This window comes from Lepidochelys kempii, chromosome 1, assembly GCF_965140265.1.
Source record: "Lepidochelys kempii isolate rLepKem1 chromosome 1, rLepKem1.hap2, whole genome shotgun sequence".
In the NCBI taxonomy this organism is placed as follows: Eukaryota; Metazoa; Chordata; order Testudines; family Cheloniidae; genus Lepidochelys; species Lepidochelys kempii.
Window position 1 is genome coordinate 186,498,839 of NC_133256.1, and position 17,800 is coordinate 186,516,638.

General features: G+C 42.5%; 1 protein-coding gene across 6 annotated transcripts in view; it reads right to left on the reverse strand.

Moving 5' to 3' along the window:
- CRYBG3 (crystallin beta-gamma domain containing 3) overlaps nt 1-17,800 on the reverse strand; it is a 145,436-nt gene that overhangs the window by 110,054 nt on the left and 17,582 nt on the right. For 4 of the 6 annotated variants that reach the window (XR_012154199.1, XM_073305192.1, XM_073305213.1 and 1 more), the window contains exon 1: nt 14,791-15,203. The exons of the other annotated variants lie outside the window; for them this stretch is intronic. Coding sequence is in view for 3 of the 4 variants with exons in the window: in XM_073305192.1 (XP_073161293.1) it covers nt 14,791-14,933 (143 nt within the window). In the remaining variant the exon portion in view is untranslated. Of the gene's footprint in view, nt 1-14,790; nt 15,204-17,800 lie in introns of those variants that run through there. 6 annotated transcript variants of the gene reach the window in all.

Below are 17,800 nucleotides of genomic sequence, written 5' to 3' on the forward strand. Positions count from 1 at the left end.
CACTCCTACCTTCTACTCCCCAGAGCCCAGGCATCCAGAGGGAGAAACAACTTGTTGCTGAGTCCCAGGCTTGCACAGAGTTTCCTGCGCACTGCTGCCTCCTTCTTTTAAGGTATGCTGGGAACTGCAGCTGTGGGAAACCCTCCAGTTCCCACCCCACCCCTGTCTTCTATTTGCAAGCTAGGCTCTGCTGGGTCCAGCGGCCCCTAGTGGCAGCCAAAATCTCTGCAGCCCATTTCAGTGGGGGAAATAAAGGAAATTCTGCGTGCACAACATTAATTTCTGCAAAATTCTGCATTGCGCAGTGGCGCAGAATCCCCCCCAGGAATAGCTATCGTGCTTTGGCTCACAGCCCTGACACCAACAGCCAGCCTAGAAGCATGCAGGTCACACCCTGGATGTGTAGTCATACCTTCCACCAACCAGTTATTTTTTTTGCAGAGTGATCCCAACACCTGCCCAGTCCCAAAAAACTGTCTGCCCTGTGATACCCAGCCCTTTCCTGGAACATTCACAGAAGTTATTAAGTTTGTTGTTTCTAAAAAGTCAATACACTGAAATTGTCAAACCCCAATTAAAATTAAACACTCTTATTTCAATTATAGCACTATGTTGGTTTATATTAAAAGTAAAAACTTTACTTAATTAAAAAGAGAAGGTTTTAAGTGAGTTCAAGTATAAGGGGCAAAGACAAACAAACAAAAATAAAAATATGCTTTCTAATTGCTAAGACCTAACTTAAGAAGCTAGGATCTTCGTTCAAGGTAGTTTCCTCACCAATATTCCTTTTCCTGCAAAGCCTAACTAGCTCTTAGCCAGGATCCCCACAGAGTTCAAGGCATTGGTTTGCCTTGTCTCTGTGGGTGAAGGATAACTTCAGGGTTCATAAGTCCAGTAAACCTTTGAAATGTATTCTTCTGAAATGTATCCCCCACATAAAGTTCCAGTTGGTGTGGATGCCATGTTGTCTGGTATAGGCTCCATGCTATCTTCCCCGTGGTGATTTTTACAATGCAAATGATCTCGTCCTGGAATCTCTGATACAAATAAATAGCCAACCTGATTTGAGGTGTTGGCCTCTTTCCGTTGTGGAGAAAAGCTGTTTATTTCTTCCCTCTGACATGCCTGGTTTAAACACATTTTAATTATAATTCCATCACATCTGCATAATCCTTTGAGTGTTGACCATATATACATCACACCAGAATATTAATGATCAGTGAGATATTAGTTTTCCAATGACATATTACATGACACCTTTAGATACAGATTATAACAATAGTGTGTTAGGTGTAGTGAGTATGTCAGGCTTGACAAGAATTGCTGACACAGAGCAGTGAACTGCCAATAGGCCTCTGTGTCAGAGACTCCACTTCATACACTTCAACTGGAAGATGACTCCCTGTTTACACTCACTCTGAGATTTATCAGTTAATCAGTTTATAATCCATTTAGTATGTACTGCACCAATATTACATAGTGTTAATATTTAAATCAGAACATCACGTGATACTACGTAAAATGCCTTACAGTAGTCTAAGTATATTAACAGTTACCTTAGTCCACCAAACATGTAATCTCATCCAGAAATGATGTCATTTGTTTGATAATTCCCATCTTCCATAAAACCAAAATTGATTGGCATTAATTATGCTGACATCCTTTAATTCTTTATTGATGTAATCCTGTATCAACCTTTCCATGTTTTCACCCAGGATCAATATCAAGCTAACTAGTTACTCAGATCATTCAGTTTACCCTTTTTAAATATTGGCACATTAGCGCTCTCGCTCTCTCTCAATATTTTTGGACAGCACACTCTATAATGGTGGGTGAAACTTGCCAGGAAAATTAAGCAACTCCAAAGAAAAGTAATATTGTAAGATTCAATTTGTCTAAAATGAGTCCCAAAGCCATAGATGAAAAATAAAATGTCAAAATTATGAATGGTGGCTCAGAGATCCAGCTACACAACAATAGAATCCTACATGGCCAGATTAGAAGAGGTTCTACCTTAGTTGTAATCTGTTGCAGAAAACTTCCTGTTCAGCCAGTGTTCATCCTCACACTGAAAAGGAAGGAGAGGCAGTTTCGGGGGCGTAAATCAAGCAATCTCAATAGTTGCTGATCGATTTTCCTCTATTTTTTTTTTCCCAATTCATTTTAAAGCTAATTCTTGACCATCTATTGAGGATTACAAAACCTAGCAATCGCCACAGCAGGATAATTATGTCATGTGGCTCTAAAAATCACCCCGCGTATCATGATTACTCAGGACCTGCACAGTACTGAAAGGGTCTAAAACTACTCTCTCTCAGGACACTGGCAAGGTATCCAGCATACCTTTTAAAAAAATAATTAAAAAACCCCAAACCTCTGGCACTGTTTTATAAACCTCTCAACTAGTTTTCTGTCACCTGAAACAGAATTACCTTTTCTTCCTCTATTGTGCAAACAGGGATTATGACTCAAAGGCTGCCAATTGTTACTTGGTTGTTTAGATCTATTTTCAGGATAATTAGGCTCTAAACTCACAGTACTAAAGTTAGAGCATGTGCGTAAGTGTTTGCAGGATCAGGGCTTTAGATTGCACAGTACTGTAAAGTGTGTCAGAAACCAGTGGCCACAGCTGGTCAAAAAAGGGGAAATAATTAAATAGATTGAAATTTCCAAGTTGTTCCCATTTGGTATGATTCAAAACGGAACAATTTCATTTTTCTAATGTCTTTCATTAAGTATTTCCCCCCCCACATTCTTCCCTCCTCCCATACCAGGGATTGCCATTCTCACCCCCATGTCAGAATTCTACAGGCTCAGTGTCCCGTCCCCCACAATTCCACCAGGGGTTCCATGTGCATTCCATTTCTTCCCACCATTATTATTGCCTTATTTCAGTCTGGGAGATAATTCATTCAGAGTGTTCAACACACTAAACTCTATTGGAAGGATAAGCAGAAATGAGATAGGGATATTGTTATGGTGGAAGGCATTAACGGGTACCATCAACCGGTTCTTTGATCCGTAGTCAATTACAGAGGCACTGGAAGCTGTGGCTCTGCTAAACAGAGGAAAGGGCTCCATGTGTCCTTCATTTTTCCCTTTCCAGTTTTCTGATTCTGCCTCAAAATCAGTAGAGTTCTGACTACTGGTAGCCCGAAATTTTGGAATTGGATCGGATACAGCATTCAAAAGTTATCAGATTAAATACAGATAGAGAAATGCCATCAAGTTGATTGTGACTACCACTTTTACAAATGAAACAATGCTAACAAAGGTAGCAAATTTCAGAGTAACAGCCGTGTTAGTCTGTATTCGCAAAAAGAAAAGGAGTACTTGTGGCACCTTAGAGACTAACCAATTTATTTGAGCATGAGCTTTCGTGAGCTACAGCTCACTTCATTGGATGCATACTGTGGAAACTGCAGCAGACTTTATATATACACAGAGAATATGAAACAATACCTCCTCCCACCCCACTGTCCTGCTGGTAATAGCTTATCTAAAGTGATCATCAGGTGGGCCATTTCCAGCACAAATCCAGGTTTTCTCACCCTCTACCCCCCCACACAAATTCACTCTCCTGCTGGTGATAGCCCATCCAAAGTGACAACTCTTTACACAATGTGCATGATAATCAAGTCTGGCTATTTCCTGCACAAATCCAGGTTTTCTCACATCCCCTCCACCCCCATACACACACAAACTCACTCTCCTGCTGGTAATAGCTCATCCAAACTGACCACTCTCCAAGTTTAAATCCAAGTTAAACCAGAACATCTGGGGGGGGGAGGAAAAATAAAAAAAAAAATAGGTAGCAAAATTTCCCTCAAGTTTCCATATGATAGGCAAGGCCTAAATGCCTTGCTCTTGGGAAAGAGAGTCAGCATTCATGCTGGGGTTTGAACATTGAAATTCCTGGCTCTCGATCATGTGATCAGGCCACAATATCTCTGAAGGACTGCTAGAGAGGAACAGCAAGAAATAAAGAAGATATGTGGAGAATATAAACATAAGGTGAGAGTTTGTATTTAGAGAGTCAAAGGGAATAGACACAGCTATGGTACTTGAAGCGAATGGGAAGCAGGAGGAAGATTAGAAGGTAAGGAGGGAAAGGGATAGAATGCAGAGAAAGAGATAAGGCGAAAATATGAGAGAAAATAAATTCAAAGGAACAAATAGTCATGAACTTTCAGGGAGAAAAGTCTGGCAATCAAGAGACTGGATTAAGGTAAAGAGATTGGGGGAACAACTTAAACTTCTAAATCCTCCTCCACCTTAGGTCTTTTTTTTTTTGGTCCATGTGTTGTACACCTTAGACGCACTCATATTAACAATTCTATTTGGAAATTGTTTTCCTTACCAGATTATGTTAAGAAATTTAGATTTAAAATTCTTTCAGTTTTAACAAAGTCTAATTTCTTCTTGAACAGTTGATGCTGCTTGTTTACATTTTGCTTTTCATTCTGCCAGGATAAGGAAATCAAATAGGTCAATATCACTTTTTGTGTATGCAGCACTGTTTCTCATGCACTATGCCAGATAAAAAGCGTGTGTGAGAGGTAGAGGTATTTTAAATCCACACAGAGAGAGCAAACCACACTTTCACAGTAGTTTTAAAAAAAACCACATACAAGACAATCATTGCTATATCAAGTTTTATGGAACTTCTTTAAAAACAAAAAAACCCCTCAGAACTGGACTGACAATGACCCTTAAATTTCAATTCTAGCACTAAGTGAAATAAATGTGATGGCCCAAGATCATCCTCACTGAATAGCTTAATCTGCATTACATGCAAGAGAACTGAACAGCAATACAAAGGCTCTGAAACAGAGAGAGAAATTTTTCATTTTGGTGCAGAGACTAGTTCAATATTGTTCGCTGGGATTATAGCAGATTACATCAAGGTTTTTCTTCTGGCATCTGTCAAGCATAGCAATGAACATTAATATAGAATTCTTTCCATCCATTCTCATCCAATAGGTTAGGTGAAGTTTGCCATGTGCTGCTCAAATAAGAATGCTATTATCTACTGGTACATACTCGTGATGCAATATCAGTAACAGAGCTGGGGTTACTTAAATTAGGTAAGGTTTTAAATAATTGCAACAACAGAATGAAACAGGAAGTCAGAATGTACTATATAAATATTTTAAAAAGGAGAAAACTAAGTCCCTGATTCTGCAAACATTTACATGTATGCTTAACTTTATGCATATACTTAGTTGTACTGACTTCAGTGGGACTACATACAGTTTGTAAGATTACGGCCCAATAGTGGTATCTGCAAACTGTAAAATATCCACAAAAAGAATTTATACAGGGAACCCGTCAAGACAGATTTTTAACAATATGAAATGACCGTAACCAAATATTATAATAATAATAAATAATAATGATAATAATATATAGAAGAAACATAACACTGGTAAACAGAATGTTATGATATGTCTGTCTTTCTAAAAATAATAATGGAACATAAGAAAAATTATTGGTCTGAGCTCTTTTAGCAGTACAATAAACTAGCCAGTAAAAGCAATGAATATCCCTGTTTAGGTGTTCCCCCCAATGGTAAAAGCATATAGGATTGCAAGTTCAATACAAGACAATTTTTAGTGTACAGTGTTTAATTTGTCAACAATCACAAAAGAGCAACACCAAGTAATTGTCCTATAAACACCTTCCTGTCACTGAGTTTTGTTTCTTTCAAGTTGAGAACAGAATTCATTTCTCTCAGTTACAAAATACAATTGTCAGATGTTTTTCCAGCTTTTAACTGATGCTAAAAAAAAAAAGTTCATTTTTAATGGAAACTTTTCTGACATTTGTTTTGCATGCGCTCATAAGGAACAATTTGCAACCTATGATTCACTATACATTTCCCCCATCACGAAACTGTCTATACATAAAGTTTAGTCCTAAATACAGTTAGGCCCCCTGGCCAGCAAAGCAACAGGACCCTGAATGACCTTGTTCCTGAGTGATTCTAATTTTAAAGTTTCCATAACACAAGTGAAGTTAGGCTCACAAGTTCGATTATATAAAAATAATTTTACAAAACCCAAAACACATTTAAATATATTATAAAGGAAATGCCAATGGAAAAAGTTTGAGTTTAAACATTTCCCTTCAGTGTTTGTAATCTAAACACTACAACGTATTGCTATTGTATGAAAACCTGAAAGTGCAACACTGCACACTACTCTTAATGTCCAAGGTGTATGAAGTGCAAAAAAGTGTACAGAGTATAAAGGAGGGAGTGTCAGATTTTCAGCCTTCTTCCAGCTTTAACCATCTTAAATATTATTAGAAACACTGGCAAGAACTTCCAAAAAATATAGCTTTTTAAGCTGCCATTGTTTCTTTCAGTGGATAAGACGACTTTGGTGAGTTTTTATCACGCTAAGCCTATTACTTAAAACCTGGAAGCCCTGATTGCATGCAGGTTTTGGAAGCTATTTTATATTGATTCTAGCATTGAATTGGTCATCAGGAAAGGAATAATTATGCTAACTTTCACAACAGAAAAGAGTACATTGTTTTGTTTCATATAAAAAATAGCACCCTTGTGAATAGTGTGCCAATAACATTTTCCCTAGTAAATGTCTTACATTACTCTACTGGCTGTTAAAGCTTGGAAGCAGTGAATCAATGCCTACTTGCTTGATGCACTTTCTAGCATCTTGTTGAATCAGGGCCTCTGTTACTACTGCCAGATACAAATTGTACTTTTCTCCTGTATAATCCGGAAAGTGTCACATGATGGAGAATCTAGAAAACAATTTATACTCCTGGGGGAATTCTGTGCCAAAAAATTAAAAATTCCGCTCATAATATTTAAAAATTCTGCATATTTTATTTGTCAAAATAACACAATATAATCACACCAGTTTCAATTATTTTGGTAACTTATTTCAAAATAACTGTCAGCAACTAGGTCTGTAACAATGCAGAAAACAAAAAATATTCCCCGAGGAGCAGAGAGTTAAAGAAACCCCTATGACGACCTAGTTCCTGTTTCTCTGTTATGCATTTGTTGAGCCCATCAGTCTGGGTGTGTCACATGTGCCAGCTGGGCACATCGTGGGAGAAAACTCTGCCCTTCTAGTCTTTTAGTCAATTCTCATTTTTTCACCCTGCCCCTGTAGGGTTACCATATTTCAAGTTCACAAATAGAAGTCACTGTTGGGGAGAGGTGGGGGAGGAGAAGCTAGAAGGGGGGTACAGTTGGAGGTGTGCTGGGAAACGGTATTTGGGGATGCTAGAGGAGTGTGTGTGTGTGTGTGTACTGGGAGGGTTATGTGGGGGTTTTAGAGGGGGCTGCGTGGGGCCACCCCAGCCCAGACACCTGCACCCACTCCTCCTCACAGAGCACAGCTGCAGGGCCAGACACCTGCACCCTCTTTCCGCCCAGAGCCCAGCCACAGACTCTGCTCCATGCAGCTTCGTTACTGTCCTGCCGAGCAGTGACAACCAACGCCTGCTCATTGGGGCGGAGGGGGGTGAGGCGCACAGTTTAAAGGTTTGGCCACCCCTGGAACAGCTCCAGTCACACCCTCCCAGCAAGGCCCTCCCCACCCTCATTCTTCCCTCCCAGAAAGCAGCGGCCCCTCCCTGCAGCTCCCAGCTGTTGCTCCTGCCTCTCCCATGGGGCACAGCTCGCTGGCTCCAGCAGCTGCCGCACAGGGATACCTGGCCACACCATATAATCGAGAAGGGCTGGCTAACTCAGAAACCACAGCGTGCCCGCACCTCCCACACAAGGGCCATGCAAGCTGGGTAGCCAGGTCCAGCAGCCGCTAGCAGCACCCGGCAGCTCAGGAGCACCAAATCTGCAGGAAAAAATGAAATTCTATGCAGAACATTAATTCTCGGCAAATTAGGGGCTACAGAGACCAGCCAGCTGCTTCCAGGAGTGCCTCCTGTTGTAAGTGCCTCCCGGCCGGAGCCTGCACCTCACACCTCCTTCCACACCTCAACCCCCTGCACCAGCCCAGAGCCCCATCCTGCACCAAACTTAAATTGATCTTACATTCAAAAAGTGATCTTGTGCATAAAAAGGTTGGAGACCACTGGTATAAAGCAGTGTTTTTCAAAGTTCAGGTCGTGACCCAGTACTAGGTCACAGCATGCAAGGCACTGGGTCGCCTTGCTCAGCACCCCGGGACCCTAGCAGGTCTGGTTGGCACTGCCGACCGGGAAGTTAAAAGTCCCGTCAGTGGTGCTGCCCAGCTAAGGCGTGCTAGTGAGAACCTGTTCCGACACCATGCTGCGCCCCGGAAGCGGCCAGCGGTGGGTGCAGCTTCTAGGCAGGGGGGCGACGGGGCTTCGTGCGCTGCCCCCACCTTGAGCACTGGAGCTGAGGGGTGGGAGCAGTGCCTGCCGGTGAGACTGTGCGGAGCCACTTGGGCGCCTCGGCCCAGCAGCCGGACCTGCTGCTGGCTGCGTCCAGGACACAGCGTGGTCCACGGTGCCAGGACAGGCAGGAAACCTGCCTTAGCACCCCGACTGTGCTGCCGACCGGTAGCCGCCGGAGGTAAGTCCATGCCCCAACCCTGCGCCTCAATCCCCTGCCCCATCCCTGAGCACCCCCAAACCCAGAACCCCTTCCTGCACCCCAAACCCCTCATCCCTGGCCCCACCCCAGAACCTGCACCCCGAGCCCTGACCCCCCTCGCATACCACAATCCCCTGCCCCAGCCCAGAGCCCCCTCCCACATCCCAAACCCCTCATCCCCAGCTCCGTTGGGTCGTGGGTATCAACAATTTTCTTCAACGGGGTCCCCAGAAAAAAAGTTTGAAAACCACTGGAAGGATAGCTTTATGGTGTAACTTTGGGAATCACATCTTATGCGTAAGGTGAACGTAACATCACTGCTCTTCAGAGACTGGTATTGTATAGAACCTTTTCTCTGTACCATATTAACAACCCTGACTGACACTGGTTATTTGGTCTCTTGAGTATATTTCATAACGAAAAAATGAACCGAAGTGTGGTCAAGCAATTGTCTATACAATTTATCAACAAGACGTTCTTAGATAGAATAAGTAAAATTCTATCTTTTGTAAAAGTTCTTTGTTAGAAGCCAAATGGATGAACAGCACAATAATTTAAGTAAAAGACCCCTGAAACCCAAATTAAAGGTTAGAATTGATTGGGTTTGTTTTTTTGTTTTTTTTACTCCAATTGTACAAAGGCCCTCCAAACCAAAACCGCCCCAAATTAGTTCACTTCTTCTGGTAGCTATTCAAATGAATGATGATACAATGAAAAAGAAAATTTCCTGGCTAAAACTTGCTGAATGATACAAAAGATAACTAGTAGCATGCAAATGTTTTGAAGAAGGTTGGTTATAACTCCCTGTTAAGATGAATGACTGGATAGCACAAGTTTCACACCTTCCTAGAAGCTTCTTTTGAATCATATTTATTTATTCATTTATTTTAAAGTTGGACGATGTCACAGAAGCCAAACATTTCTAACTGAATCAGCTGTGCACTGATTTACATGATCTGGTTGCAGATACAGCTCGTGATCGCTCTCCTTACAATGTGTATGATATTACACATTGATCACTTCAGATAAGCTATTACCAGCAGGAGAGTGGGGTGGGGGGAGGTATTTTTTCATGCTTTGTGTGTATAAAAAGATCTTCTACACTTTCCACTGTATGCATCCGATGAGGTGAGGTGTAGCTCACGAAAGCTTGTGCTCAAATAAATTGGTTAGTCTCTAAGGTGCCACAAGTACTCCTTTTCTTTTTGTGAATACAGACTAACACGGCTGTTACTCTGAAACTAGTCTGCATGTGTTATTTTTTCATAGAACAGCTCAAGCATGTCTCATGATTATCACATCTAAAAACTGCTCTCGAGCATAAATTAACAATAAAAACTATTAATCAAATGAAGCGCTCATGAGATTACAAGATGCTGATTAACATTATCAACAGTGATCAGAAAGTTTCAAAGAAAACAGCCTTATGGTCTAAAAAAGGATCCCAAGACAGCAGGGGGCAGGATTTGCATCACCATGCTGAGTGTCGGGGAGGGCATGGTCCAAGAAAAAAAAAAAAAAAAAGCACAGAAATAAGGTGGCCCCAGAGTTAAGCAGAAAAGCCTACAGGCCACACAGGTGGGTAAAAAACCCACCGAATCTTAAAAAGGTAAGCCCAAAATTTGCTTACTCTAAGCCACTTGGCAACAGAAGTAGAATCCTCTGCATCATTTGTTCTGGGGAGGGGAGGGGAAGGAAAATCAGCAGTTCAGTGACTCCATAGAAGTGTGTTGCCTAAGCTTTAGGAACAATCAGATCTTTGGTTTTGGATACACTCAAGTTCTTTTTCTCTATGCTTTCGAAGTTGCAACTGACCAGATTAATTTCTAATGTAACTCCACAGAAGATATAAGCCAGAGGTGGGCAAACTATGTGGCCCGCAGGACTGTCCTGCCCGGCCCCTGAGCTCCCGGCCGGGGAGGCTAGCCCCTGGCCCCTCCCCCACCGTCCCCCCCCTTCCTCAGCCACACTGCTGCGCAGGGAGCGCTCTGGCCTGCCGCTCCTGCCGGGCAGCTCAGCTTGTGCCCACCCACCTCCCAGGCTTTCTAATAAGCCAGTCCTGCCGCCCTGAGCAGCATGGTAAGGGGGTGGGGAGCGGGGGTTGCATATGGGGCCTGGGGAGCAGTCAGGGGACAGGTAGCGGGGGCTTAAATAGGGGGCGGGGTCCAGGGAGGACGGTCGGGGTGGGGGGTCCCGGGAGGGGTCAGTCAGGGAACAAGAAGCAGGGGGAGTTGGATGGGTTGGGGGCTCTGAGAGGGGCATTCAGGGGGAAGGAAGTGGGAGGGGGCAGAGCCAGGCTGTTTGGGGAGGCACAACCTTCCCTACCCAGCCCTCCATACTGTTTCACAACCCCGATGTGGCCCTCAGGCCAAAAAGTTTGCCCACCCCTGATATAAGCAGTCAATGGAGATACAGAAGGGATGAATTTGGCCCAGCATGTCATATTGCTTTTTATTCCTGTTCTTAGTTGAACCACTTCCCCTTTCTTAAATTCAGCGCTTGTTAAATAACTCAATATCAAGATTTCTTTCTACCTGTTTTAAATTTGGCCTGATTCCAATTTATTTTGAAATGATACTTTCGGTACAAAATTAACTAACCTGGCTTTATAGATTTTCCTAATACTTCATGAAAGAAGCATTCCCCAATTTACTTTATGTAGTCCATGTAATAAAAACATGCATATAAAGCAGTCTTAGTTTTCTCCATATTTTACTGGATTATACATTTTTGTACACTATGAAGCACACTACATCAAAATGGCAGAGAAACCTGTGGCACTCTTCTCAGCTCTTAAATGTACGCAATCACGTTAATTGATTAAGAAAGCTACCAGTGGAAACCAAATACAAGAACTTCAGCATTCCAAGCACATTCTCTGCAATCAAGCAGGACAAAAAAAACTTGAGCAAACCAAATGGGACTCTTCATAACTTAACCAACACTTTCACTTTCAACAGAAGTCAGAGCTGGCCCTCAGTTTACCACACAAAGTATTGTACACCAAAGCCAAAAAGCCTCATACAAAATTAAATCAGTGTGGACTATCTAATCAATACAAAGCTCTTGATTGCATGAACTGAAATCATGGTTCAAATTTTATCTAGTTCTCAGACTCCCAACCCTTCAGTCAGACAGAGGGAAGTCTACCATTCAATTAACTCTACAAAGCTCATTTTTAAACTCCCAAATCATTGAACTGAACTCTCCCCATCATCACAGGAATCTTTCTGTTTATGGTGGGACAGCCTGAAGAAATCCAAATTAGGATATTTCCATTCCCTATTGACCATAACAAGGAGCATGTTCTGAAGGGCCCCTTAAGATCAGTAACTATCACTACTCCAAAGCACTGACAAAAAGAAGCTTGACTAGACATTTTTGGTTGCCTTTTCACTTTCCAAGTCTGTTCCTCTTCCCTCTACATTAATCTCCCCTGGCAAAGATAACTCGCCCGGCAGCCAGACAGATGCTTTTGAGCCTAATATTGTTCTTTTTTTTTTTTTTTTTTTGCCAGACCAGGTCACATTAATGAAAGGCCAATGGGGCCATGCCTACTCGGAATATTCAATATAGCGATGCATCAAAACTGAACATTTTGTAGTGACATTTAAGAACCTCTTTAATCACTACGTATCCAGGGGAACTTTAAGATAACCCATTCAAGACAGTAGTGCAAATTGCACTTTTAATTAGAGAGGATCTCATTCACCACACTGCCAGTAAGCTGGAGAAGCAAGAGTTCTGAGGTAACTTTGAAATCCACATCTTTCACAGGAAGAATTACTTAGATATCCACCAGCTCATTGTATTGATCAGCATTTTCTCTATTTCAATGCATACCAATATTATTCCTGAAACGCCAAAATTTAAAACACATATATTAAATAAAAGAAAAAGGTCTGATACAGCAAAAAGCTGATCATCTGACAAGTTTGGTAACCACAAGAGACCCCAGCAGAGCAGTGTCAAACATACATCTTTCCATAAGAAAACTACAGTTTTCTCCTCTTTCAATCTCCTGAGGACAGTGGCCAGAAATCAGAAACCAAGTAGAGGTCTCAGATCTTACTTCATTTTGTAAGCTCTCTTTACAATCAATGTGACACATTAATAAACTGTTTCCTACTGTTAATACTTCTATTTCTTGTAGCCTTAGTCCCATCTATATGGGGTTAGATCTTCCAGTCCTTCTCCACTCCAGTTGATCTTAAAGCAGTTCCTCAGAAACTCCAAAGCTTTTCAAATCCTTTTCTATGACATCCATACATCTAGTATTGGGTCTTCCAACCCTTCTCTTACTCCCCACTTCAAAGTTTAACACCCTGTGTTTTATATATTCTTCCACATGTTCTTTTCACGTGCCCAAACCCAGCAGACTCCTTCTGCTTTTCTATAATTGGTACCACCTTCACACTTCCCCTAATTCCCATTTTGAACATGGTCCATCCTTGTAACTGCAAGCATCCGCCTTAACATTATCATTCCCCCTGTATTCAAGATCTCCTCCTGTCTCTTCCTCAGTGCCCTGCATTCAGAGCTATACAAAAGTGCAGGCCTAATTACAGTCTTGTAGATCTTACTTTTCAGTTTGATTGGCACTTTCCTAAGGCAGATAGCTCTGCTCACTTCTCTCCATTTACTCCATGCCTTTCCTGTACTGCTTATAAGTTGGTCACTGAATACCACTGAACCTAGGTACTTGGACTTCTGTAACTTTGGTACTGCTTAGGATTGTAACTGTAGGTCACATATTTCATATTAACATTTGAACACACGATCAGTATTTGTATTGCAGTAGCATCTGATTTATAACACAGAAAGAGAAAGCTATAATAGTAAAAACTTAAAAAACAAACAAACAAAACCCCAAAATCCTATACCCTATATTGCAACCTTTCAGATTCTAAGAAAGGGGTTATAGCTGTTTGGAAGAAAATTACCAAAAAAATCCAACAGAGACACTGATGGTCAGAAACAATTTTCTATTTGCAATATTAAGAAAGCTTGAACAGTATTTTTCTGATCTGAGTAACCCCAACACCAAGCATTTAAATTAATTTTAGCAATTTTGATGCAGTTTATTTACAGTAAGAGGAGAAAAAGCAGGTTGATAGGATACAGCTACATTTATACAGGGCCAAAAGCAAAACTCTGGATCCAGTCACCACCTGAACATCAGGGGGTGCAGGTCTAAAGCTTGCAGCTCAGGCTCATCTCAGAAATGATTAAAATTGCACATAATGTCTCAGGGCTAGTCCACTGCCAAATTTCAAAAAGCATCACTTCTTGTCCTGTGGAGAGTCTTCCTGTCAAGTTTGTTTCCCTTCCCCCACTTCATTCTTGAAAACAACTCTGGGGAGGGGAGAAACACTTGAGACTGACTAGGCAGGTACATTTGTGTCCTCGCTTTAACGATGGTGTTCTGGCTAACAGAAAATGAATGTGCAACTCTACATTACTTTAGTCCCCAGTGAGATACTTAAAAGTGGCTTCGTTTCTTCATGCACTAATTTGCCTAATGTGATATTGCTACTTACATAGTTTCCATCAGCCCATCCAACTACCATCCTCAAGTCTCTTTGTATCAGAGCAGTAAATCCTTACTTCCATGGACTGAAATTTACTCATCTGACATTGATTTCAAGGCGAGTTTTAAAGCATCCTACCGTTTTATGGAGATTTTGGCAAGGAGAGGTTCAGAGTGCCACGCTCAGTGAAACCGTCACAGCTTGAAACTGCCTCAAAATGACACTGTGACATTACCTGATCTTTGCGAGGCTGCTGGGTTGACGATCAACAGAGGGAGGGATCCCAATAATTTCTCTCTCTTGTAACCCAAGCTGGACTTAAACTTCACAATACATACACACACACACCCTCTCCAAGCCGCTCAAAATAATAAACAACAACGGTCTCCCCTCCTTTTTAGTGTTGTAATATCTGGAAGCGCCCCAGCTGCCCTTGGCAATTGGCACGTAGCCACTGACTTCTGCTTCTCAGCCTGTTCTAAGAGTTTGGTTGGCAACTGTTTCCCATTACACTGTTCAGTGCTGGAGGGAGCCAGAAATGAAAGTGGATTCAATGGGGCTCGGAGTCTCCGAAGGTGGGGCGTACGAGAGATCTCTAGCGTATCCCTCCAGATCAGAGAGAGAGGAAGAAAAATGCAATCAAGAAAACCAGGCAAGTTCCCAACAAGTTCCCCCCGCTCCCCGATGCGGCTGCGCGCCTACCTGTGCGTGGCCGGCTCCCGGAGGTGCGCCTTGTCCCCTTCCTCCTGCTCCTCCTTGGCCCGGGGAGGGCTCTTGGTGAAGAACCTGGAGAAGCTGCTATGCCAGGAGGAGCCGGTTCTCCTCTGGCTGCCCCAGCCGGACATCTCCGGCAGAGTGAGAAGGGGAAGCGGCGTCGATGGCTCGGAGCAGGGGCAGGACGGGATCCCTTCGCCTCCTCCCAGCAGCACAGCACAGCACCGCCGCGCCTGCCCTCTCCAAGTTCCTGCCTAGTCCATAATCGCAGAGGGGAAGAGACGCGGGGAGCTGCCCAAGGGAAGAGCGCAGGCGGCCGCCCCGAGCTGCCCCGTCCCCCCAGCCGCCGAGACAAAACCGCGACTGCACGGCTCCCTGCCGCCCGCCCCGCAAGGCGGAGCTGCCACGGCCGGCCAGGGGCACGCCCCCCAACCCATCAGCAGCCCGGGCCGCTGCAGCTCCGCCCATTTCTCCTCCTCTCTAGGCACGGCTTAAGAGGCTGCTTCCTCTCCAGCCCCTGCCGGCTCGTTAGCCAGGAACTTCAGGTTGCTTGACTTGAGGCTTGCCTTCCCCAGGCGACCATGTTAATAAATCCCAACCTCCACTAAGCACACGCACAGTGCTTGGTTGTAGCACATGCCAGTAGAGCACCTTGATTCACTGTGCTCCAGAGCAAGGCGAGCATTAGTTTAAACATTTCCTGCTTCAATGGTCTATGTTCTTTACTACTGGCACCAACCCAGGAGGTGGGCCCATGCTTTAGGGCAGACGCTGTTGTCTTTAATTGCTTCTATAGTACATGCTCCAGGCATTGCTAAAGCTTGACACTCCATAACAAGCAAATACTAGACCTTGACCCCCAGGAGCTTAGAGTCTAAATTAGATCTATGGCAAAAGATGAGAAACAAAAGTTTCAGGTGTGAAGCATAGGGAGGATGCAGGCTATTAATACAGACAGGTAAAAACAGACAAGTATTTACAATGTAACAGGATGAGATGATCAGCAAAGGTTGCAAGTTACAGGAAGAAAAGTTTCAAGGGTATTACTTATAGCACAGGAATGCCTAGAGTTGCCTTTGTCTTGGCACCAAGATCAGAGCCCCATTGGACTATGTACTATATAAACACAGTAAGGAACAGTCCCTGCCCAGAAGAGCTTGCAATACAAGCTAAATAGACAAGACAAATGGCCAGAGACAAGTAGTATTGAAAATCAAAATAAGCTGTAATATACACATCTTGTTAGTTCCTACTGGTTGGGCTTTTTGCTTAATTTAATATGTTGTAATTTGCAGGAACAAAGTCAGGGAACAGATCAGAAGTGAGGATTAACAGGAGGAGACAAATGGCAAACAGGAAGAAGAGAGTCATGATAATTTCAGGAGTCTTCAAAATCCTCAACAGTGAAGGAATGCTTTAAATCTAGCCTCGTTTTTACTATTTTCCTACTTTTCCTACTAACTTGCATTTTGATAATGGAAACTATAGCATTCAATGTAACTCTTTGTCCCTAGTCAGTACTTTCATGCTCCTACACTAAACTTGGGGTTGCAACATTTAGGTTGAAACAGAGTAGGAGCACATTCATTTCAAAATAAGAAACTGCGTACACTTTTTAATATTTTTGGGCCATTTTAAGGGAAGAATGTATCATGTAGCATCCTAAAGGATTAGAAAACATGCCTCAGTGATAGACTCAAAGAACACAATCTATTTAGCATAACAAAGAGAAAGTTAAGGGGTGACTTGATCACTGTCCGTACAAATGGGGAACATTTGATAATGGGCTCTTCAGTCTAGCAGAGAAAGGTATTAATAAGATCCAGTGGCTAGAAGTTGAAGCTAGAAAAATTCAGACTGGAATTGGAGTACATTTTTAACAATGAGGATAATTAACCACTGGAACAATTTACCAACGGTTGTGGTGGATTCTCCATCACTGGCAATTTTAAAATCAAGATTTAAAAAAAAATAGTTCAAAGATATGCTATAATTTTGGGGAAGTTCTATGACCTGCTTATACAGGAGGTCAGACTAGATCAATGGTTCTCAACCTATTTACCATTGTGGGCTGCATATGCAGCTGTGTGTGTTATGTGGGCCGCGTCCACTCAATATATATACTATCTAGATGGCTCTGAGGATGTCACATGGAACGGAGCTGTGTGCGACTGGACTGCAAAAGGCCCATGGACCGCAGGTTGAGAACCACTGAACTAGATGATCAACGATCCCTTCTGGCCTTGGAATCTATGAATCTCCCCTGATGGGAGTGGGTGGGTTGTGGGGCTTTGCTCCCCTTTTCTCTCTCTCTCGCTACTATGACCTTCCTCTCACTATAGCATCAGAGCACATCAACAACATTAGTGAGCTCAACCTGACAACACCCTATGATTAGGGCTTTTGTTTTTCAGAGTTTATTAACTTAATTTGTTAGGGTTTATTTTTAGCAATTTTTGAGTTTTAGATAGATGTCCAAAAACTGGGGACTCTTTGTATATCCTGTAACGCGTAACGTATATTATATACACTACTCATTACAATAATGAGTAATCTCTTTGTATTAGTCCCCAGTGTGTTTTAATGTAATACTGTTTCAAACAGCACTAGGGAACCTTTAATGCACACCAGTACGGTCTACACAGACCATTTAATGTGCAATACACTAGTGCAATATAGAAATTACACACACACACACACACCCCGTAGTCCACATTACTATAAGCCCTCAGAAACAAATGACCATTTCTGGTGTTTTTTCCATATTTATTGGATAGCCTGCCTTTTACATTTATTTATTTATTTAAATCAGGGGTGTTTTATTGGTGTTCGTCACTTAAAACCTAAAATCAGAAGTCCTACCTCTGATGCAAAGAAATATCATCTGCATTTAATAGATATACAACTGAGGCACAAGAGAAATGTAATGACTCACCCTAAGTCACAGTAGACTCTGGAACTGAACTCAAATCTTCTACAGCCCAGTCCAGTGCCTTAT